The sequence below is a fragment of the Pseudorasbora parva genome, chromosome 4 (genome assembly GCF_024679245.1).
Source record: "Pseudorasbora parva isolate DD20220531a chromosome 4, ASM2467924v1, whole genome shotgun sequence".
NCBI lineage: Eukaryota > Metazoa > Chordata > Actinopteri > Cypriniformes > Gobionidae > Pseudorasbora > Pseudorasbora parva.
This window is the reverse complement of record NC_090175.1, coordinates 8,255,426-8,281,335: the sequence shown is the minus strand read 5'-3', so window position 1 is coordinate 8,281,335 and position 25,910 is coordinate 8,255,426. Positions and strand designations below refer to the sequence as shown.

Here is a 25,910-nt window from a genome sequence, read left to right as displayed (position 1 = left end):
TGTTACTTCCGTCTGATAAGGTCAAAACTGGCGAGATCATAGATATATATTATGTAGATGCCTCATTCGGTCGATCTGCACAGGCACTAATGAGGACTTTATTTATATATATATATTTCTATGATCGCACCAGTTTGACCTCACCAGACAGAAGTAATGGCGCTGGGAACACTAGATGAGATGAGGTCTGATATGAGGTAAAAAATAACATAAATACTGTTGTGTTTCTCGCAGAAACCGATCGTTTCGTGTCTTCATCAATGTGTCATGCACATAACCCAAAGGCTGCTGAGATCTCACCGGTGGGCTCTTTAGGGCAGACGTCCGGGAGCGAGCGCGGGGCTCGGCAGTGTCTGGGGGCCACTGGAGGGTCCCGGGGCTTCCGGAAGAGCCCATCGCTCGCCCCTCTCCCCCCTCCTCCTCGTCCTCCTCCGCTGGACTGAGGTATCGGATTGGAGGACATCTCTCCGGATCCCTCACTTATGAGGCTGTCTGAAAGAACAGTGAGATCAACATCAACATCCTGTCAGCACAGGAAATACCCGTCGCTTAGAGGAAGCCGGCAGCGGGCTGGTTACGGTCACGGTTGAAAAAAGAAATACAGAAAAATGACCCAGAAAAACAGATTGTGCCTTATCAGTCGATCACATGGCAGAGTTACGTACGTACTCTATAACTCTGAGAACGACTCTTACAATGAACTGGTGATAAAATCCCCACACTGGGGATAAAAACAAGTGAGTCAGAGCGAAACACGCACGCACGTGCACACACACAACCTCTCACATACACACACACACACACACACGCATGTGCACACACACACACAACCTCTCACATACACACACACACGCACGCACGTGCACGGACGCACACTCACACACGCATACTCTCCCTCTCACACACACACTCTCTCACACACACACACACGCACAAACAAACGCACACAAAAAACGCGCACAAACACACGCGCGCACAAACACACGCACACACAAACACACGCACACATATATACAAAAACACACTCTCTCTCTCTCTCTCTCTCTCTCTCTCTCACACACACTCTCTCTCTCTCACACACACACACACACACACTCTCTCTCTGTCTCTCTCTCACACACACACACACACACACACACACACACACACACACTCTCTCTCTCTCTCTCTCTCTCTCTCTCTCTCACACACACACACACACACACACACACTCTCTCTCTCTCTCACACACACACTCTCTCTCTCTCTCTCTCTCTCTCTCTCTCACATACACACACAAACTCTCTCTCTCTCACACACACACACACACACACACACGTTTGTTTCACTATATTAGCTATAAATATTATCTATAGCTATATATATTATTAAACTATAAATATTATCATATTTTACTATATAAGTGAGGACATTTGTGCCCTCACAAGTATAGCCAAACAAGGAACACACACACACACACACACACACACACACACACACACACACACACTCTATCTTACACAAATACACACTACCACACAAACACACACTCTCTCACACACACAAACACACTCTCATACACACATACACACTCACACATACAAGGTGCTACAGCTGTGTGTGCAGCCCTCTGAATCATTTGTACTGATGTTTGGTCAGTTGTTCGGACCGCATCTCACACCCGCGTGAGCGGAGAGCGAGCCAACGGCAGGCTGAGTCTGGACTCGTGAAGCTGAGATCGGCTGCAAAAGAGCTGAGCTCAAGATGAAAACACCGCACGCGCCGGCTCTCAAGCCATTCAGAAAGAGAAACGAAAACGCTGAGGTTTGACTTCAACCGCTGTCGACTCATAGCGCAAGAAGAAGAGCTGTTAAAGTCCCCAGCCCGACTGACACATCTGCAGCGGAGACTCAAAACACACACACACACACACACACACACACACATAACACTTACGCTACAGCAACACTCATTCAGCACAACTTCACACACACGAGTCAAACCTGCCAAGACTTATTCAACACATATCACACTCAGAAGTTAAATACGAAACTACACTTTATGTGACGTAAAAAGACTAAGAAATAGCACAATTTCATCTAAACTCTCAGTAGTGATAAGAAAAATAAATAAATAGTAATGCACATGGCAGTATTTCTCAGACAGTTATTATATATATATATATATATATATAAAAAATACAAAAGTAAGCTACATTATTTTTCTTTTCATTATTTTTATAATAACCGAGCACAATTTTCTTCAAATTCTTGTTAGTTTTTAATGTCACCCAGACATTTAACATCACATTTGTTGCACTTTATGTATTTTTAGCACTTTTCCCAACACATATTTCAAAGCTGCTTCACAGAAAAACACGTTTTTAATGAAGAGGGAATCTATCATCACATATGATCTCAGTTGAGCAAGTTATGCTAAAAAAGGAATTAATCACTAGGTATTACATTTTCAACAGTGTCATTTTTTATACATTACTGTACTAATTACTCTCTCGCTCTACAAAAAGTATTGGATTACAAGTTACTTTCTAAATCCCATATAAAAATGAACAACACAAGGATAGACACTAAAACGCTCTTTTAATTCTTTCAAATTAACCATTCGCAAAAGTGTGTTTAAAGGGATATACATTACAAACATTTTAACATTAAGTTGTGATGTTACATCCACTATTTATACAGTATTTAATGCAATTACATCCGAAGTAACAATTCCATTACAAAAAAGTAATCCGTTATGTTACTTTTCCGAGAGAAACGTAATTAAAATACTTAGTAATGCCTCACACCCGACCCAACACTGCATATTCTCGCATTGTATGATGTAATTAAACGCCCTTGTACTAATTTTGCCCCAAAACGGACATATTAAATAATGATATGTTAAAATAAATAATGTTTTTAAGACAGGACACGTGACACAATCAGTCAGATGAGAGTTGATCAACTCAACTCAAACCACACACAGATCAATCATTATCTCACCATCAATTTACGTTTAAACAGCCTATATTTAAATAACTAAACTTTTATTATATTATTATGATGATTTTGAGCAATTATAAATGTGTATTGACCCAGAACCGTCTGACAGCTCAACCCCATTCATTATCTTCGTTTAGCGGCTTTAGCGTCAAGTGGAGACACGACCCGCTTTAATGTATTAATATATATAATGTTCTTGATTATTAAAAATATAATTATGTTTATTAATACCTGATGAAATTACCTGTGAGGAGCAAAAACAAATCCCCTCAGCGCTACAACCGCTTTACACACACACGGACGCACGCTTAAATTAACATATATACGTGATTTCTGCTGGTTTGACAGTGAATCCGGTAGTTGTGAGTGTGTTGTTATTGTGTGTTATCCGGTATATGTGTGTGTTGAGTTTGTTAATGTGTGCTAACGTTACACACACCGAGCCGCTGCTAACCGGAGCGCTAATCATAACAAACCGCCATTAAAGCGCCGCTCGCACGCTCATAACCCCCGCGGCGTGTGTCTGCGGTGGAGAATACCTGTTATATGAAATAAAGCAGCTCCTGGCGGACATAATATCGACAGATCCCGCTCACATCCTCACATACGGGCTCATATCATACAACTCAGCGGTCCGCCGGTCACCGGCCCATAGTGCACTGCGCGCGCAACGCAGACACTTCCGGTTTACAAGTTGTCAACGCGTACAAAACAAATCTCACTCCGTCATATAATCATTAGTTCTGTGTAAAAAAAAAACGAGTTTATCCCCAAACGTTTGCTAAAATGTGTGCTTTTAGAGAGCAATAATAAAGTATTTTCATAGTACGTTTATGGTAACTTATTACAAAATATATATTTGAATTATTAAGAAATAAATAAGTTGCTTGTTTAAAGGGTAACTAAACTTATATAATACACCATTTAAACATTTTATGCAGTGTATAGTATCTTGTTTATTGTCTTTTTGCTTGTACAAAAAGAAAATAGTCTTCTCTTATTTCTTTTCATTCCTTTGTTGTTTAAAATGAGTTTAAAAAAAAGATTTTGGAAAGAAAGCCTTTACATATTAAGTAGCTCTTTATTACTATTCATTGAAAAACTTTACATTCATAAATGTAAATTTTTAAATAAAATACCTTCTTTTTCCGTTTTCAACAAACATGTTTTAATTGTATAAAGAACTAAGTTGTTAAAACTCTTAAAAGTGTAATATCTTTATTGTATTTTTGCTTGTTAAGGCTGTTTTTGGTGCAAAATAAAAGTCATTCGTTCTGATTTCTTTTCATTCATTTCTTTGTTCTTTCATTTATTATGCATTGTCTTTCTTTTTGTTCATTCATTTATTCAGCTTCTCTGTTTCTTTCTATATTATGTCTGTCTGACCATTTTAAAATGTTAAATACAGATTGGAAAGTGTTTTATTGAAATATAAGCTATTACCTTTATTCTTTAAGAATGATACAAAACATTTCTGAGAAAATGCAACAACAACAACATCGTTTTAATATATATACATTATAATAACATCATAACCTCACTTCAAACTCATCGTTGATGATGAAAATCATTGGCATTTTTTGAAGCGATAATCGATTGTTAAACACATGAAAGGAAAGCAGAACAACTCAGAAAACAGGTTTACACACCCACTGAAGTTATTCGTACAGATGCATAACAGGTCTTCTTATGAGGAACATTAAAGTCGACGTGAAAGGAAGCTGTCTTTTCTTCTCTATTGTGACGTATATATGAGAGCATGGGCGTCGGAAGCAAATAAAAGTGGGTGGGTCCTCTCACTCAGGGTTTTTTTTTTACTGGAGTAACGTTAAATGCCATTTACATTAAATACAAATATACCACTGTTTACTAAATGATTGATTGGGCCAGACAAAATTACCAAAATCAATTAGTAATTTACCGTGGCAAATACATGGCATCACGTTTTGACGCAAATCGATCTGAGGTTCGAATCCGCCTTTTGCCGAACTCGCTCTACTCCCTTTTCCCATCACATATCAGATCGGAAAGGGATTTATTTTCAATAAAAATTGAGAAAATATGTGTTTCCTAATAAGTGTTTCTCGGTTAGGGGTTGGTAAACAGACATGTGCTGAATTAGAGACGATAAAAGTGAGTGGCTCCAATATCATTGGGCGTAAAAGTGGGTGGGTCTTGTCCCACACACACACACAATGGTTCCGACACCCATATATCCGAGTGAAATTGCTTCACAGACAAGAACAAATGTAGGGCGGGACTTGACTTTATCTGTGGGGAATTGATTGGATGGCAGTGGTTTGCTATTGGTGGATCTCATTTGAGTGACAGGTTATTGCCCCGCCCTCGTCTTCAGAGAAGAGATGAGGGAGGGGCCACATCATGTGCATGGAAATAACATTTATAATAAATATTGCAGAAATCCATTATTGTGATTTCACGCTGACTTTAATGACTTTAAGATTCAAGAACAGTGACTTTAACAGAAAACTACTGAATGTACGACAAAGGCTTCGCTCCGTCCGGTCAGACAGCTGGCAGTGCGGAGAACAGATGGCTTGTGGGAAAGCTGAATACCAGAGCCGGACAGTAACAGAGCACATTTACTTGAGCACAGTACTTAAGTACAATTTTGAGGGATCTGTACTTTACTCGAGTATCATTTTTGGGGAGTACTCATGACTTTACTCAAGTACATTTGAGAGGCAAATATTGCACTCTTTAATCCACTACATTCATATCCATAACCGCAAGTACCCGTTACTTCTTCTAAAAAACTCGGAAACCCTCAATTTGTTGTTTCCCTCTCAAACGTGATTGGATTGTGCCGCCGCCCCTGATTGGGACGGCCTATCAGCAATCAGCTCCATGGTCAGATTTAGATAAGAGACGAAACGATGGATGAAGACGCAGCAGGTCCATCCGGGAATGTGCCGACCCGTGATGTTCTCGAGTATGCGGTGTGTGTTTAACACAGTCAGGGTCAAATGTGATCCCTTAAAACTCTAGCAGAGGTTTGTCAGAGCGTTGCCTTTGTGGGGAAGTGAGAAAAGTTAAATAAAGCAACATGGTAAAAATATGAAAATGACTTGATTTTACTTTCAATTCCTTTTACATTCTCCAGGGTATTAACATTAAAAAATTTTTTAATGTAGGACGTTTCTGTACATAAATGCAAGCACTGTGGCAGTAGTAATGCCATATTTAAAAAATGTACTCTTGATACTCAAGTACTTTTAAAAACAAGTACTTCAGTACTATAGTATAGTACTTTTACTATATTACGATATTTATTTCATTAACTCCTCTCCCTAATGTCGTTCCTCACCCGTAAGACCTCCGTTCATCTTCACACACAGTTTAAGATATTTTATATTTAGTCCGAGAGCGTATGCACGTGTATGCACACTATACTGTCCATGTCCAGAAAGGGAATAAAAACATCCTCAGAGTAGTCCATATGAGACATCAGTGGGTTAATCAGAGTCTCTTGAAGCATCGAAAATACATTTGGGCCCAAAAATAACAAAAACTACGACTTTATTCAGCATTGTCTTTTCTTCCGCGTTTGTTTTCAATCCTCAAAGATTCAAACGGTTATGAATCAGGACAGTTATGAACAGTATAGTGTGCATACACTCTCGGACTAAATATAAAATATCTTAAACATGTGTGAAGATGAACGGAGGTCTTACGGGTGAGGAACGACATTAGGGTGAGGAGTTAATGACATACATTTCATTTTGGGGTGAACTAATCCTTTAAGTGGACATCTGACTGTACTTGTACTTGAGTAAAATTTATCAAGGGGTATCTGTACTTTTACTCAAGTAATGAAGCTGTGTACTCTGTCCGCCTCTGGTGAATGCGTTGGCACGTATGAGTCTTAAAAACACGCACACACTCAGTCCAGCGGCCCCTGAAAGATGAGTCTCACGAACTTGCTCTCGCGAGCGAGTGGCCTCATGCAGAATGGACAGGCGGGGTAAAACCCGTGAGCTCCGTGTGGCAGCTGCAGTTTACTCCAGAAGGCCGCGGTCCGCTCTGAACACACGTGTCCGCAGGGGTTAAAAGCGTGCGTCGGAGGCGCGCCGTCCAAATAAAAGCACGACTCGCGGCCTAATTTGAGCGGCACATATAAGCCCCGCGTGCGGCACAGCGGGCACTCTCTCTCGCCCTCCTTCTGCCGCTCATGCTCCGTGTCCTCTTTGGCCTCGGACTCGTCGTCCTCCTCCTCGGTCGAGCCCTCTTTCGTGAGCCCGCGGCGCCCCCTCCAGGCGTGGTATCCGTGCACGTGTCCGCAGTGCAGGTACGCCCAGGGCTGGTCGTCGTGGCCCGAGCCGATGAAGGAGCGGTCTAAGCTGGGGAAGGCCAGCGTGCGGAGGCCCACGGGACACTGAGGCCGGGCCGCGTTCAGCTCCCGCCGCAGCACCTCCAGGTGTTTGAGGGTCGGCGTGCGGGACAGGCCTTCAGCCGAACGCCACAGGAGCGTCGCTCCGCACAGATCGATTAACGTCCCGTCCGTCAACTCCTGAGACTCGTTTTCAACCTAGAGAGAAAGAAAAAGTATAACTTATTTATACTTATTTGACTTATTAGGCACGTTAGTATTTTCACCCCCCAAAAGTATTTTGCCATACTGTGTCAGGTAATATCAGTTCACATTTTCAAACATTTATTTTGCCATGAATTGTTGTTTCTTCAAGAGTCTTGGAGATGTTTGGAAATGTTAACAGTAATAGTAAAACCAGAAATGTTGATAATTTTGCAGTGGTCTCTTATTTTGTTCCAGAGCTATATATATATATGTGTGTGCAGGTGTTTATTATTCAATGACAAGGATGGCATTAGGAACTAAAACAGTCACTTCTGTAAATAATCAAACTGATTATATAATATCAAACGATGAATAAGCCTAAGCCTGCCTCATAGAGTGGTTTCTTTCAGGGAGTCAGGCGAGGTCGATCTGCACCGACTCTAGCCGGCCACTAGATGGCGCTCTTATTCCTGCATGACTCCACCGGCTCTGCAAACAGGACCGCTCAGGTCTACAGTGAGTCAGGCGACGCACAGCGAGCACACACACAGCCATGATGGAGCAAAGCCAATCCACAGCCACTGTTTAAAGAGCACAAGATATCCAGAGAAACCTCCCAGAGTCACCTCGGGTCTCTGTCTCCGCCGGGACAGACAAAACACCACTAACAGAGGAGATTACACAGGTGCAGCGTCAGACAGACAGCATTTACACACCTCACAGCCAGAAGGACAGACAGACAGCATTTACACACCTCACAGCCAGAAGGACAGACAGACAGCATATACACACCTCACAGCCAGAAGGATAGACAGACAGACAGCATATACACACCTCACAGCCAGAAGGACAGACAGACAGCATTTACACACCTCACAGCCAGAAGGATAGACAGACAGACAGCATATGCACACCTCACAGCCAGAAGGATAGACAGACAGACAGCATATACACACCTCACAGCCAGAAGGATAGACAGACAGACAGCATATGCACACCTCACAGCCAGAAGGATAGACAGACAGACAGCATATGCACACCTCACAGCCAGAAGGATAGACAGACAGACAGCATATGCACACCTCACAGCCAGAAAGAAAGATAGACAGACAGCATATGCACACCTCACAGCCAGAAAGACAGACAGACAGCATTTACACACCTCACAGCCAGAAGGTCAGACAGACAGACAGACAGCATTTACACACCTCACAGCCAGAAGGACAGACAGACAGACAGCATATACACACCTCACAGCCAGAAGGACAGTTAACTCACAGCCAGAAGGACAGTTAACTCACAGCCAGAAGGATAGGGGAGACAGACAGCCAGACGGACCGACAGACAGATAGATAGACAGACCGATAGATAGATAGACAGACAGACAGACGGACAGACAGACAGACAGCCAGACGGACCGACAGACAGATAGATAGACAGACCGATAGATAGATAGACAGACAGACAGACAGACGCATGGACCGACAGACAGCATTTACACAACTCACAGCCAGAAGGACAGTTAACAGACAGACAGACAGATGGACGGATAGATAGATAGATAGATAGATAGATAGGTAGATAGATAGATAGATAGATAGATAGATAGATAGATAGATAGATAGATAGACAGATAGATAGATAGATAGATAGATAGATAGATAGATAGATAGATGCCATTCAAGTAAAGCATATAGTTTTGCTTGTTTGATTTTGTGTGAAATAATCACATAAGTTGAATAACGAGATCAGTCTTCCCATAAGACCCATTTATGAGCTCTGAAGTGGCCGGCAGATATTGAGAAACACAGGATACGGGAACGAAGGGATTTTCAGAACTGCAGTTGTTTACCAGCGACTGTCATTTCATAACGTCTCATTCTCACACACTGCACATCCAGAAAAAAGCTGCATGGCGAGGTTACGGACAGGACTTCTGACGCCATGGAGACCAGATTTAACAACACAACAAACATTCCAGTCGGACCGGAGTCATATAACGCACAACAGCGCACAAACACACACACACACAGGACAGCACACGAGCTCTGTGTCCACTGATTCAACACACACACACACACACACACAGGACAGCACACGAGCTCTGTGTCCACTGATTCAACACACACACACACACACACACACAGGACAGCACACAAGCTCTGTGTCCACTGATTCAACACGCACACACACACACACACACACGAGCTCTGTGTCCACTGATTCAACACACACACACACACACACACAAGCTCTGTGTCCACTGATTCAACACACACACACACACAGGACAGCACCCGAGCTCTGTGTCCACTGATTCAACACACACACACACACACACACACACACACACACACACACACACAGGACAGCACACAAGCTCTGTGTCCACTGATTCAACACACACACACACACACACACACACACTATCATTCATGCTGCAAAACTGCACAACATTTCTGCTGTCTGTGTGTGTGTGTGTGATTCCAGATAAGGACAGTGGGAATTTTGTTGTCATGGTGATGGTTGAGTAACACAACAAGGAAATCTAACCCTAATGTTTATCTGTGCAGCACCAAAATGTCTCTATGGTGAAGTTTTGACCTGCTGAAGTTTGGGGACTGCAGTACGCCTGAGTGACTCCCGGCCCTCACTCTGGCTGTACGTTTAAGCAGAAAGTGTGTTAGGTGACGCGTTTGGCTCTCTCTCACCAGTTGTCCGGGTTTGTGGGCGGAGCGCGTCTCCCTCAGGGTGAAGACGTGTCCGCAGACGGAGATCTCTCTCCAGGCCGCCGCTTTGGCCTCGCAGCTGAAGCCGTGCCGCGGCCGCATCACCAGCACGCCGTTCGTGGTCAGCCCGTCCATCTCACTGTCAGCGCACCACCACTTCGCCGCCTTCTCCTGCGGAGGCACAGGCTCAGTCATTCACGCGTTCATGCAGATTCACTCACTCATTCATTCACACATTCAGATTCACTCATTCACTCATTAATTCACACATTCATTCAGATTCACTCATTCATTCACTTACTCACACGTTTATGCATTCAGATTCAATCATTCATTCACACGTTCATGCGTTCATTCAGATTCACTCATTCATTCACTTACTCACACGTTTATGCATTCAGATTCAATCATTCATTCATTCATTCACGCGTTCATGCATTCAGATTCACTCACTCATTCATTCACTCACTTCATTCACAGATTCACTCACTCATTCATTCACTCACTTCATTCACAGATTCACTCACTCATTCATTCACTCACTTCATTCACAGATTCACTCGTTCATGCATTCATTCAGATTCACTGACTCATTAATTAATTAATTCCCTTACTTCATTCACTGATTCATTCATTCACTCACTTCACTCACTAATTAATTTATTCCCTCACTTCATTCACTGACTCATTCAAATTCACTGATTCAATCACTCACTTCATGCACGGATTCATCCATTCACTTACTTCATTCACTCACTTCATTGACTGATTCATTCATTCACTCCCTTCATTCACTGATTCATTCATTCACTCCCTTCATTCATACACTTTATTCACTGATTCATTCATTCACTCCCTTCATTCACTGATTCATTCATTCACTCACTTCATTCATACACTTTATTCACCGATTCATTCATTCACTCCCTTCATTCACTGATTCATTCAGAGTCATTGATTTATTCAGATTCACTGATTCAATGACTGAATAATTTATTCATTTGCTGATTTTATTCACCAAATCATTCCTTCGCTCACTTAATTCACTGATTCATTCTTTCACAGACTTCATTCACTGATTTGTTAATTCATTCACTGATTCATTAATTCGCTCACATTATTCACTGATTCATTAATTCGCTCACATTATTCACTGATTCATTAATTCGCTCACATTATTCACTGATTCATTAATTCGCTCACATTATTCACTGATTCATTCATTCACTCACATTATTCACTGATTCATTCATTCGCTCACATTATTCACTGATTCATTCATTCACTCACATTATTCACTGATTCATTCATTCACTCACATTATTCACTGATTCATTCATTCACTCACATTATTCACTGATTCATTCATTCACTCACTCACATTATTCACTGATTCATTCATTCGCTCACATTATTCACTGATTCATTCATTCACTCACATTATTCACTGATTCATTCATTCGCTCACATTATTCACTGATTCATTCATTCGCTCACATTATTCACTGATTCATTCATTCACTCACTTCATTCACTGATTCATTCATTCGCTCACATTATTCACTGATTCATTCATTCACTCACTTCATTCACTGATTCATTCATTCGCTCACATTATTCACTGATTCATTCATTCACTCACTTCATTCACTGATTCATTCATTCGCTCACATTATTCACTGATTCATTCATTCACTCACTTCATTCACTGATTCATTCAATCAATCACATTATTCACTGATTCATTCATTCATTCATTCATTCACTCACATTAACTACTGTTCAAAAGTTTGGGGTCAAAAAAATAAATGAATACTTTCATTCATCAAGGATGCATTAAATTGATCAAAAGAGAAGGTAAAGACATTTATCATGAAAAATTTGAAAATATTATATTTCAAATAAATGCTGTCCTTTTGAACTTTCTATTAATCAAACAATCCTGGAAAAAATGTATCACTGTTTCCTCTAAATATGAAGTGAAACATTAACATTGATAACAATCATGAGCGGTTCTTGATGTGACCGGAGTAATAATGATGAATTGATCACAGGAATACATTACATTTTAAAATGTATTCAAATAGAAATCTGTTATTTTAAATAGTAATAATATTATAATTTTTTTGATGTTTTTACTGTATTTTTGATCAAATAATTGCAGCCTTGGTGAGCAGAAGAGACTTCTTTCAAACACATTTAAACATCGCACCGACCCAAACTTAAGAACGGTAGAGTCGATCATTCTCTTCATGAATTTGTTCACTCACTCACTTGTTCATTTTCAGCCTCTCCAGGATCAGTGATAGGAGAGCACATGAATGCATCGTGGAACGGATGGAGGGATGGATGGATGAGTGTGAAAGACTGTTAGAGAGGAGAGAGTTTGTGTGGGAGGAGTGTGTTTGACCCACCCCCAGGAAGATGCTTTTGGAGGAGTCGAAGCCGGCGGCGTAGATGCGCGCGGTGTAGGGCGGGGCTCGCTGGCACACGATCCGGCACGCGAATCGCGAAATCGTGCTCTGGGACGAAAGCGTGTCGCTGTTGCCGTGACAACCTGGCGCCATGTCCAACACCACAAAATCAATGGGGCTTTCAGTGGACCGGCCGATCTGCAAAAGAAGGATGTTTTAGAGGGTTTGTTCAATGATGAAGCGGAAATCACACACAGAGCAAAATCACACTGATAATATCAATATAATATGTGGGTGTTTGAAATTTAATCACGATGAATCAAACCCACTAACTTTGCCTTTTATTTGCATGAAATTTATGCATAGTTTAAATGTGATGCACTGAAAATTCAGCAACTGAATATATTTGGCTGAAAAATGTTTTGGAGGGCCCCAATCATAGACCAATCAAAGACTTTTATATCAACCTTTATTTTGATGAACTGAGATCTTTTAGTCTACAGCTAAACATTATTTGTTTCACACTTGCCATCTAATAATCACGATAAGCTTTGTGTTTTGTTACTTTTGATAATAAACAAAAGTCTTTATTACCAAATTCAAGCAATAAATATGATTTTGCCGCTCTTTAATGTGGCATGACAGACCGTTGTAGCTGATCATCTATTCTGCTTTACTACTAGTTATCGCACCAAATAAATTTGAACATGATTGAAACGATACATCACAAATCACTGAAATGATTCATGTCTCATGTAATCGCTCAACCAGTGTTGATGTTGATGATCATGTTATTTTACATATGCATCTGCTTACATACGATATCACTTGTTTCTGCGTCTTCTTTTTCTGTGTTTTGATCATGGAGATTCTTGACCAGATGTGTAATAGCACCCCCTAGCGTCGAACAGTGAAAACACGGCAGGGAAAGAGTTAAAGCTGCACTATGTAACTTTTCCATCCGTTAGAGGGCGCTTATTCAAAACAAGAGCGCAGAATCTTGGGACATGTGGTTTTCACCTCACAGCCGGTGGAAAACAATCGGGATTGGACTCGGGCAGAAATCACGTTCATGGATGCGGTTATTAACGTTACTGTAGTGAAGCAGAGCAGGACCGAGTGTTGAGGAGCTGAGCGAGGCCACTGGAGCGATTGTTACACAAACACACGGCTCGCGAGCAGCGGGACTTTTATTATGACGGGACACAGTCACCGGCGCCATTTACGCTTTTCCGGTCATGAGTGTGAGGTAACGCAGCTCTGTTTATCATATTAGACACATCTCAGTGTGTTTAAAATGATGTTCTGACGTTACTCTGCGTTCGCTCAGCAGCTGCTGTGACTCTTGTTCACACTGCTAAGAGTAAAGCGCTTCTGAAGAATAAAACCGGACACCGAGAGTAACGCAGATGTAAAGCAATCGACAGGCGACTCCCTCAGACGTCCCGGCTCATTGGTTAAAATAGCAATTTTCTCACAATTTACAAATACATTTTGTAACATTTAGGATATTGTTAACTCAACTGAACAAAATATATAACACTGGCCTGGTGCGTTTTGGATATTTTACTGCAAAAATGTTACATAGTGCACCTTTAATTTTGGTTTTGGTGTTTCAGTAAAACATCATCTCGGTGCATCACTAGTTTAAATTAAGCAAATCAGGAAATATGAAAGCTTGTTTCCGCCACTCAATAAAAAATAAAAAAGATAATTGCGCTTTTCTCTCGTAATTCTGACACATTTGTGAGTTATAAAGTCGCGATTACCTTTTTTAATTTTCTATTCTGTGGTGGAAACAAGCTTCCCCAGGTAACGGCGCAAACCCACCCACAGAAACGCACCTGAAACATGTCCGTGGTGCTGTCGTGTGTGTACTCCACCACCACCGTCTGCGCTCGGGACAGCGTGTACGAGACGCTGTGCTGGTCTTTATTACTGATGGCCTGCAGAAACAACACTGCATTTACATCACTCATGTCAGGTCACAGTTCAAGGATCAGCGCACAGGAGCAACAGATGACAGCGAAACATGAGGAGGATAAATGTGTTGCATGCTACATGAGCTAAATGCAACATGCTGTAGGAAATACGGCTCACATTTAAAGGGATAGCAACCCCAAAAATGAGAATGTGATGTTTATCTACTGACCCCCAGTGCATCCAACATGTAGGTGTGTTTGTTTCTCCAGTAGAACACGAATTAAGATTTTTAACTCAACCGTTGCTGTGTGTAGGTCATATAATGCATGTGAATGGGTAACAACTCTATGAGAGCAAAAAAACATGCTTGGGCCCCGTCCACACGGAGACGCCTTTAGCTGTATACGTATACATTTTGTACCGTATCAGCGTTTCGTCCACACGGATCCGGCGTTTTAGAAGCATGAATCCGATATTTTCTGGAACCGGGTCCCAAAGTGGGTAAATCTGAAAATGATCATCTTCCGTTTTCGTGTGTACTGCGAATCCGTATATTTTCTGAAACGCTGATGTCCTCACACTACGTCCAGCACTGTGAAAGAGTTAAGGGATACAACTACGGGCACTGGGCATGCGCACATCAATATCGCGTCATGTAAGTACCGTATCTGCATTATTGTAAGGGTATGTTTCGGGTTGGGGTAGGTGTAGGCATTAATAAAACACATCTGTTAAGTAGCAAATGTATTTATTGTTATTTTATTGTGAGATTTCGCCTCACCGCCGACCACTGCTATACCCCTGCTAGCCACAACTCTTCTTCTCCGTTTTTAGTGTATTTCTGTGGCAGAATTACAGCGCCACACACTGGCCTGGCATGCAAACTACATCGTTTTAGTCAGTTTCGGTAATCTCGTGTGGACGCAGATATTTCTTGAAACGAGGGGGAAAAAAGACCGGATTGGGAAAGCGCTGGCTTCGTGTGGACGTGGCCTCAGACGACATACACAAAGAGCCCTGTGGCTCATGACCACACACTGATATCTTAAGACACAAAACGATCAGTTTGTGTGAGAAATCGAGCCGTATTTATATCATTGTTTACCTCAAATACAACACTATATCCAGCAGCTTTCACTTCCGATAAGGTCAAAAATAATATACGAGCCAGAGCGTGTATATTGACCTTACCGGAAGTGAAGGCTGTTGGATATAGCGTTGTATTTGAGGTAAACAATGATATAAATACGGCTCGATTTCTCACACAAACTGATCGTTTTGTGTCTTAAGATATCAGTGTGTCGTCATGAGCCGCATGTTGTCTAAGCATGTTTGTTTTGCTCTCATAGAGTTGTAACCCATTCACATCATTATATGACCTACACACAGCACCGGTTGAGTTAAAAATCTTCATTTGTGTTCTCCTGAAGAAACAAACACACCTACATGTTGGATGCACTGGGGGTCAGAAGATAAACATCACATTCTCATTTTTGGGTGAACTATCCCTTTAAACACTCAGCTTGTGCAGAAGCCCTTAAAAATGCAATGTGACACATATAAATGAGCAATAAAACTTTTAAAAGACGTTTAAAGATGATTATCGGGCGTGTACCTTGGCGGTCTGTGGACTGCATGTGCTGTGGACGGTGCTGGGTTTGACTCCGTTGGCTTTGGGTCTCTTGAACAGAGCGAAGCGACTTCTCCTCCTGCCCCGGTCTCCGTTCGGTAGAGAGCCGTTGTAGCTGTGCAGCAAAAAAACAAAGACATTAGTGCACAATCTCGCATTAGCCAGATTTACAAAGCATGAATGCAAACCTTACCCGAGGATGACGAGCTCTCCGTATTTGACGGGTTTAGAAGAGCTCAGCTGCTCCTGCTCAGGCACCGACATCGCTCTGATCTTCAGCTCAAACACTTCCTTTTGAAATGTTTTTTGTCTTTGCCTTTTTGATCTTCCTTCCTCAGTGCTCCACCATCACAGCCTCAGCAGAACACATCTGCAAACACACACAGGTTATGCTCATCTGTGGCCCACAACGAATGACTAAGCAACAGATGCCTGTGATTCACACACCCACACACACGCCTTATAAAGTAGCACAAAAAAGCCTCAAATGTTAGCGATGCCAGGTTAGTTCCCACCTGTAGGGAGGCGCCACTGAGACTACAGTGCAACACAGCACAGCAAAACAATACTATTGGAAGAAGTCCAATAACAAACACGTAAACATTGAGCTCTTCAGAAAATAAAACAGGGGATCTTCCAGAAATATCGCTGAGATGGTTTCGCTTCCTCTCAGTGCGGGTTGGCATCAGTGCTGTTTTGCTCCGTCAGGGTCAAGCGGTCATGAAAAGTCAGTCGACGTTGACACGCGATGAAACCACAGACATAAAAATAGCAGGCGACAGACATCTCTGTTTCCGGCGCAAAAGCATCAACTCTCACAGCCACAAATGACAGTGCTAGTGCAAAACAAACACTCATAAACTCAAGTAACACCTAAAAACAGGTGGCTGACAAATCAACAAACAAACGCTACTGCAAACATACCTATAAAACCAGCACAAATACATGTTTAAACCAACACACACAAGCACAATTTAACAAACAAACACAACTGCTGAGCAACAAACCAAACAAAACATAAATAAACAGATAAACCAAACCAAACATAAATAAATGTGCAAAGCAACAAACACACACCTGCACAACAAAGTGCAAATCAAAAAATGTAACCAGAAACAAACATAAGTAAATGTGCAAAGCAAACACACACATGCACAAATTAACCAACACAACAAACTCAATTCCAAATCAACCAACAAACACACACACACACCAGCTCATAAAACATATACAATACTACAAAGAACAATTACAAACCCACAAGCATAAATAATCTATAAAAACAGCCAACAGCACAACTAAACAAACTGCAAAGCAACAAACGACACACAAAATGAACATACAAAAATGTAAAATAGCAAACACACACATATACACATCGACCGACAAACACAATTGCAATTCAACAAATAAAACGAGCATAAACAATTACAAAAAATATATAATCACAAGAGCTAAACAACACACAAGCACAGTCAAACAGAGAAATATTGACAGCTGTGTGTGTGTGTGTGTGTGTGTGTGTGTGTGTGTGTGTGTGTGTGTGTGTGTGTGTGTGTGTGTGTGTGTGTGTGTGTGTGTGTGTGTGTGTGTGTGTGTATTGGAGGAGTAATGCAAACGCGAATCAGTGACATTCATTTTTTTAGCAACTGCATAATTAACAACAAGCCTCCTAACCTTACATGTGTGAATGTGCAAACCTCTGGCCTTCATCCTCTCTCTCTCTCTCTCTCTCTCTCTCTCTCTCTCTCTCTCTCTCTCTCAGCACGGATATCTGATCCTGACCTAAAGCACTTCATCATCTGCCTGACAGAAAGACAGATAGTGTGAATAAACTCCTCACCTCATTCTTGCCTGCCACACACACACACACACAGAGAGAGAGAGAGAGAGAGACAGCACTTACTGCCCTCAGGGATGACAGCACATGTCCTTAAGAAACATATCTGGCAGTGTGTGTGTGTGTGTGTGTGTGTGTGTGTGTGTGTGTGTGTGTGTGTGTGTGTGTGTGTGTCACACCTCAGCCTCGTCCCTGTATCCATGCCAGACATTTGCTCAGAATACAGGAGACATTTGCACAACACCGCGCAGTGTTTCCACGGCAACACAGTATACACTCCAGATGTAGGGCACACACACACACACAACTCTGGGCTCGTGCTCTTTGAAGTATGCACGTTTGCTAATGAGGAACTATGATTCATGACCAATTTCTGGGCATCCAAACACACACATATATGAGTGTTCAAGTTTAGCTGAGATTTCTGGTCCGGACGTGTTGCGTTTGGGTTAAGTTAAAGATAAAGACTGCTAGGGGAGTTGCTAGGGTGTTTTTTGTTATTGTCCATCAACTTCTGATCACTTAGAAAAGTAGAGTACGTAGAGAGACATTTATATGGGACTTTATGAACTTGAACTATGAAGAAATATTTGCATTTTTAAAGCCTGATTAAATGTACGTGTTTTAACCATGTGAATGAAACGTTTATTTTTATCTGTTTAATAACATTAACTTATATTAATTACAAGAGTCACGGCACGGACATCTCTTTCCTGAGGTAGATCGCGTTTCCTCAGCAGCTTTGCTTTTGTCGCGCGATTGGCTGCTGCAGGTTGATGGCTCATGAATATTAATCACGCTGTCTCCGTTCGGCCAAAGTGATTTGCTGAAATCAAAACAGTGTTGGCCCCGCCCATTTTCGAATCAAGCGGTGACATGACAAATCTCGGTCATCCTAATAATACGAATGATATTAATTTAAAATACGCATAGTTTACTATATAATGTGTACAAAAGCACATTATAGTTCATAATAAAACCAATTGAAAGTCATTTATTACACTTGATTTACTGTTAATTAATAAATAATAATAATAAAAGTGAATAATTGAACATGATTGTTTTATTTATAACTGAAATATCTGGACATTTAACACTTAATTTAACACAATTACATTAAAGTGATTGCGAATATATGTAGGGTAAGTGCAAATGTGTGTATAAACTACGCTATCAGGCTAATCGCTTATTATCTGTATGCTATGCTAATAGTATATAATATAAGCTAACTAATACAGACATATATTGTCATTATAATGTAGTTTAAACAGAATTTATCATGATTTTGTAGGAATTGTAATCAGGCGCTAAAGAGAGAAGGCCTACCTATTAAAAGCAATTTGAACCAATGGGATCCTTTGGGCGGGGGACCCAATTTTTCACTCCACCGGCTCACTCACAGTAGCTTCTGCTCGGTTTTTCAATTTAAAGCAAAATAAACTTCTTAAACTAACAATGCAACCAAAACTGACAATTCTTGTTTTATTATGAAAACTGCAGTATTTATTATAAATTATTTATCTGTACACATCAATCCCTCCCTCTTGCAGCGATTCCTCTTCTCTGATGAAGTGGGCGGGGCCACCTGTCACTCACATTAGATCCACCAATAGCAAATCACTGTCATCCAATCAATTCCCCAGACAAAATCAAGCCCCGCCTTACATTTGTTCTTGTCTGTGAAGCCGTCAGTGTTGCCAAGTCCGCGGTTTTCCCGCAGAATTGGGCTACGTTAACACTGTTGCCGCGGGCTGTTTTTCATGTCCGTGGGTTAAAGTGACCCCAATTATGTGATATTTAACCCCGGAAATGCTATTTTTAACAGGGAACCCTACCAAAAAAACAAAGGTATATTTACCCCCCAGAATACCCCCCGAAAAGGCAATTGGGCTTGTTTGGGGATAGTTTTGAGGTGCAATTGGGCAGGTTTTGTTGTGAAAATCTGGCAACCCTTGAAGAAGTTTCACTCAGATACGGCACAATAGAGAATAAAAGACCATCGCAGCTTCTGTTTCACGCCGACTATAGCTATTATTGCTCAGCAAGAGAGGGGAGCGAATTAAGTAACACGTGAGTTTGATAGAAACCCAAAGTATGAGCAAAAATAGTCAAACAGTGACTCTAGCCTTAGCAAACGGGCCGCTAATAGCATCTGGAGCGCTGAAGGTCAGATCAGTGTGTGAGTGTTTCCTCCTGCTCCAGAGGGAGGTGTGTCCGTCCACACAGAGCCTCATTATCCCCTCGCCGGGCTCTGAGTTTAGGACTCACCCGCCCCACCACAGGCTGACTTCACCGTCACACAACAAAGGGTCTTTTATGACACACACTCACACGACCTCCACGCTGCTTCACAGAGCCTAAATCCACCTCATCTACTGTGTGTGTAAGAGAGACGGGCGGGCGGACGTTTGTTTGTTTAACCGCAGCCGAGGAGAGATCTCTATCTGGGGACACTACAATTATTCAACTAAACATCCAAATAAAATGTGTTTGTTAGGTCTTACTTAATTCTATCAACTATATTACTGATCTGCCAACATGGTTGCTATATGATAAATTAAAATAAGCTGATAACATCACCGTTTCTCCAGAACGACTGCTAATTGTGTTGCAGTATTGTCCTGTTTAACACTGTGAAGCTGCTTTTAAACAATCGTCATTGTAAAAGCGCGATATAAATAAAGCTGACGAGACTTGACTTTTCTCTTATTCTTATTCATTTTGATTCTCCAAGTCCCCATGAAATCAAAATCTGATTCGTTTTTTGGCTTTTATTATGATGTTAGCTAGTGTTGCTCCAAAACAAAATTCACATTTATATAAACGTTCAAAACTTAGTCTCTCACTTCCACCAATAAGGATCAGTGATTTTGATGACATCACTGCACTTCAGCGTGTCATCACATTTTCTGTCCAATCAAATGCTCTCTAGAATCTGAAGCCCCGCCCCCTACATTATAAACAGACGCTGAAGCTGCGGCTGAAATCGGTCATGTTCACACATTAACTCTTCTCTATGGTGAATGGCACACAGTGCACTATATAGGGGATAGGGGACGATTCAGACAGTGCACTATATAGGGGTTAGGGGACGATTCAGACAGTGCACTATAAAGGGGTTAGGGGACGATTCAGACAGTGCACTATATAGGAGTTAGGGGACGATTCAGACAGTACACTATATAGGGGTTAGGGGACGATTCAGACAGTGCACTATAAAGGGGTTAGGGGACGATTCCGACAGTGCACTATATAGGAGTTAGGGGACGATTCAGACAGTACACTATATAGGGGTTAGGGGACGATTCAGACAGTACACTATATAGGGGTTAGGGGACGATTCAGACAGTGCACTATATAGGGGTTAGGGGACGATTCAGACAGTGCACTATATAGGGGTTAGGGGACGATTCAGACAGTGCACTATATAGGGGTTAGGGGACGATTCAGACAGTGCACTATATAGGGGTTAGGGGACGATTCAGACAGTGCACTATATAGGGGTTAGGGGACGATTCAGACAGTGCACTATATAGGGGTTAGGGGACGATTCAGACAGTGCACTATATAGGGGTTAGGGGACGATTCCGACAGTGCACTATATAGGGGTTAGGGGACGATTCCGACAGTGCACTATATAGGAGTTAGGGGACGATTCAGACAGTACACTATATAGGGGTTAGGGGACGATTCAGACAGTGCACTATATAGGAGTTAGGGGACGATTCAGACAGTGCACTATATAGGGGTTAGGGGACGATTCCGACAGTGCACTATATAGGGGTTAGGGGACGATTCAGACAGTGCACTATATAGGGGTTAGGGGACGATTCAGACAGTGCACTATATAGGGGTTAGGGGACGATTCAGACAGTGCACTATATAGGGGTTAGGGGACGATTCAGACAGTGCACTATATAGGGGTTAGGGGACGATTCAGACAGTGCACTATATAGGGGTTAGGGGACGATTCAGACAGTGCACTATATAGGGGTTAGGGGATGATTCAGACAGTGCACTATATAGGGGTTAGGGGACGATTCAGACAGTGCACTATATAGGGGATAGGGAACGATCAGACAGTGCACTATATAGGGGTTAGGGAAGACAGTGGAGATACTTCCTGTTGGGGTGAATGAAGTCTTTTAAGAGTCAAATATAATGCTCAGTCTTAGAAGAAAAGCTGCTATATTGAAGCTCAAAAGCTTCTGTCATGTGCTTTATATAGACCCTTTCATGGGTTATAATGGGATCATTTTAGGGATTTAGTTTTAATTAAATAATTTAGTTTTTACTTTGAATTTTAATCGCATTTTAAGAATCAAGCAGCTTGCCCATTAAACATGAAAGTAAGCCATCTTTTTAGATATTTCTCCTTATAATGAACCTGTTTGGCATAAATGGTTCTTTAAAATCGAGTCTAGAACCCTGCTGAGTTAAAAACAACCCAATTTGGGTTGAAATGGACAAACTCAGAAATTGGGTTGTTTGAATGGGTCCATTCAGTCGGTTCATTTTCAACCCAACTTGGGTTGTTTTTAACCCAGTATCTTTTAGAGAGTGGGGTTCTAGAGAAGCTCATCGATCCTTTCCTAAACATTCAGGAAATTCTGGAGTCTGTACGCAAAAAACTATTTTTATTGGTTCTAAAAGTTCTAAAATCATGTATTTTTTCTCGTCCAATCAGCTCTTACTTGCCCAAAACGGTTTCATCAGAGTTGTATAATAGATCGTAACACACTTTTAGGAGGTTTTTACATTTGGAATAATTTAGTTTTTATTTACTTTGAATTTTAATTACATTTTAAGAATCAAGCTTGCAAACACACCTGTTAAACAAATGTTGAAATAACCGGTTTGGAATAAATGTTCTTTAAAATCGATAGAAGCTCACTGACCCATTTCCTTAATATTCAGGAAGTTCTGGAAACTGTCCGCACAAACTGTTTTTTATTTGGTAAAACATTAAACCTAAGTTCTAAAATCATGTTATTTTTCTCATCCAATCAGCTTTTATTTATACAAAACATATATAATAGATAAAACTCAGTTTCAGTCCATCTCATGTCAATCTATAGAGTAGCACTGCATCCTTCAAATCTCCGAAAAGTCTTTAGTTTTATTATAATATAACTCTCCGAAAATTATGACTAACAGGAAGGAGTATTTTTGGCACGGAAATACTCCCATCAAACGTCCACCTCAATTTTTGAAACTTTGTCCATGTTTAGGATGGGAATCCAAGTCTTTAACAGTGTGAAGAGCTCAGCCCCACACACACACACACACACACACTTTTGGAAGGTTTTTACATTTGCCCCTGCTCTTTTTACACAATCATGGCTGTGCGTTATTGAGTTGAAGCACGCCCGTACAGTAGTCCCAGAGAGCGTGTGACAGCCCGGTCGGACCCAGTGTGTTATCTGGAGGCAGCCAGCATACTCATCAACACATGCACTGAACCACCAGCAGAAAATATAAATATATCCGAAAATCAAAAGCAGAGAGCCGGATAGAGCTGAAGACAGATCCAGCGAGAGAAAGAGAAGAGGGAGAACAAAGGCAGTGAAGGGAAGGTGTGTGTGTGGGGGGGGGGGGGGGGGGGCATATTTTTGTGACATATGAGGACACAAATGTGTATAATGCCATGGGTATGACACAGGTATAACAGGAGAGGGTGAAATATGAGGACATTACCCATGTCCCCACTTTTCAAAATGCTTATAAATCACACAGGAGGAGTTTTTTTTAGAAAGTAAAAATGCAGAATGTTTCCTGTGATGGGTAGGTTTAGGGGCAGTGTGTGTGTGTGTGTGTGTGTGTGTGTGTGTGTGTGTGTGTGTGTGTGTGTGTGTGTGTGTGTGTGTGTGTGTGTGTGTGTGTGTGTGTGTGTGTGTGTGTGTGTGTGTGTGAGCTGTGATGGGTAGGTTTAGGGCCAGGGGCAGTGTAAGGAAATAGAAAATACGGTTTGAACAGTATAAAAACCATTACGCCTATGCACTGTAAAAAATGATATGTTCAATAAGTTATGACAACATATGTTTTTACATTGTTTTAACTCATCAAAATAAGTTAAGCAATGTTAAACTTGTTTTTATTAGTTATACAAGATGAGACTCATTTTTTAAAGTCAGTTTAACATCATTTAAGTTAAAATAACTTAAACATCCAAGTCGATTGTACCGCAAAAGTTCAAAATTTGCCCTTTTTTTTACAGTGTGGAATGTCCCCATATGTCACAAAAACAAATGTGTGTGTGTGTGTGTGTGTGAGCTGAGTAATTAACTGTGTGTGTGTGTGTGTGTGTGTGTGTGTGTGTGTGTGTGTGTGTGTGTGTGTGTGTGTGTGTGTGTGTGTGTGTGTGTGAAAAGAATAAATGTGCTTTTTACTATACTGTAATTGATTCTTGGTTCAATTAACAGATTTGTGTGTGTCGTGTTTCTGTGTATTATGTACTTCTGCGTGCCAGAGGTTGCAGCAAATACCAGAACGCTGACAAGAAGTTCATTTCAGTGAAGTGAAGCGTGGGGATTTTCACTATCAAACAAAACAGTGAAAAGAGAAATATGTGAAAAATGTTCAAGCTGTTTTCATTGTTCAGAGAAAGCGAGTAGATTTTACAACGGCTTTTCATTAAAAAATTACTTTATGGCTGCATTTTTGTGCCATTGCTTGTGTGTTTTGCATTATTTTGGCGTAAAATTGGGCAAGCATGAATAGAAGTAAATCATGTGAATGACTTTTCTATGGTTTAAATAAATATATTATTTTTCTACAGCTATTGTCTACTGTTTTACATTTTATATATATATATATATATATAATCTGCTGGTAGTTTATTTGTTTGTTTAGCTTATTTATTCATGACAGTGGCTAATATTACGATAACACAGTTTGTGCATAAAACTTTTGTAAAGCTAATTCTATCATTGGCTAGCAGGTTTACATTGAGTTTTTAATCTCGAAAATGAGGGACAGATGAACACACACACACACACACACACACACACACATACACACTAAAAACTGCTGGGTTGCTTTGGGTCTAATATGGACAAACCCAACCTTTGGGTTAAAATATAATGTGAATAATGTAACTCGACTGTTGGTTTTGTCCATATTTTACTCAAATTTGGGTAAAAATAACCCAGCAGTTCATGGTTCAGTGCAGACTCGCGCGCGCCTGTGATCCGGATGAACACACTCAGAAACACGATGCGCTTATTTATAAACTCCTCACACCATCCTCAGCGGACATCACACACACTGTCCTGACAGCTGTCAATCAATCAACGCTGCTGGTCAATCAGTGACAGCCAAAGCAGTCCAGCACGCAACAAAGAGCAAGATTCTGCATGAATGTACAATAAATTACATTTTACCCAATAAAGTATAGGCCTAGCTACATATTAATATTTTAAAGGAGAAGGTAAAGCATGCACTTAAAGTAAAGAGAAGTATATAAATCTTTTTTTTGGGGGGGGGGGGATCTTCTTTTGAATCATAACAAGGTTAATTACATTAAGCAGACCGCATATTTCGTAGACTAATACAACTATTGGGATTTATTTGAGTTTAGTTAATTTAGCAAACGTTTGCATATGCCAAAATCCAACAAAAAATGCTTTAACTTCCATTCACTAAAGGTAACAGCTTACCTCTAATGAGACTTTTGAGTGAGCCTTCTCAGATAAGCGCCAAATTAAAGAAACTCCAGCTGGACTCACTCGGGTACTGACGGAAATAAATGTCAGCAGGCGTTCTGTTTGTCGGAATAAATGGTCAAAAGAAATCATGTAAGGAGTGAGGCAGGATGTCCACAGGAGTCTCAGTGCACTGACAGAGCTCCAGAG

The 25,910-nt window shown here is 41.1% G+C and overlaps 2 protein-coding genes across 6 annotated transcripts in view; both read right to left on the bottom strand.

Annotated features, from left to right (window-relative positions):
* vps54 (VPS54 subunit of GARP complex) overlaps positions 1 to 3,649 on the bottom strand; it is a 31,511-nt gene extending 27,862 nt beyond the window's left edge. For all 3 annotated transcript variants that reach the window (XM_067440732.1, XM_067440733.1, XM_067440734.1), the window contains exons 1-2: positions 3,524 to 3,649; positions 301 to 492 (exon numbers count right to left, since the gene is read on the bottom strand). In XM_067440732.1, coding sequence (XP_067296833.1) covers positions 301 to 463 — 163 coding nt within the window. In that variant the 5' untranslated portion in view covers positions 464 to 492; positions 3,524 to 3,649. The remainder of the gene's footprint in view (positions 1 to 300; positions 493 to 3,523) is intronic.
* A 666-nt stretch (positions 3,650 to 4,315) lies between these two features.
* On the bottom strand, positions 4,316 to 25,901 carry peli1a (pellino E3 ubiquitin protein ligase 1a). Of its 3 annotated transcripts, none has more exons than XM_067440729.1 (7): positions 25,716 to 25,901; positions 16,411 to 16,587; positions 16,203 to 16,332; positions 14,509 to 14,610; positions 12,665 to 12,862; positions 10,233 to 10,421; positions 4,316 to 7,533 (listed from the first exon to the last, which is right to left on the bottom strand). In XM_067440729.1, the coding sequence occupies exons 2-7, from the start codon at positions 16,479 to 16,481 to the stop codon at positions 6,889 to 6,891; spliced, it is 1,335 nt and encodes a 444-aa protein (XP_067296830.1). In that variant the 5' UTR covers positions 16,482 to 16,587; positions 25,716 to 25,901; the 3' UTR covers positions 4,316 to 6,888. The 3 variants fall into 3 exon arrangements, with proteins under 3 accessions (XP_067296830.1, XP_067296832.1, XP_067296831.1); XM_067440731.1 differs by lacking the exon at positions 25,716 to 25,901 and adding an exon at positions 17,900 to 17,917; XM_067440730.1 differs by lacking the exon at positions 25,716 to 25,901 and adding an exon at positions 16,733 to 17,009.
* Between the last annotated feature and the right edge of the window lie 9 nt (positions 25,902 to 25,910).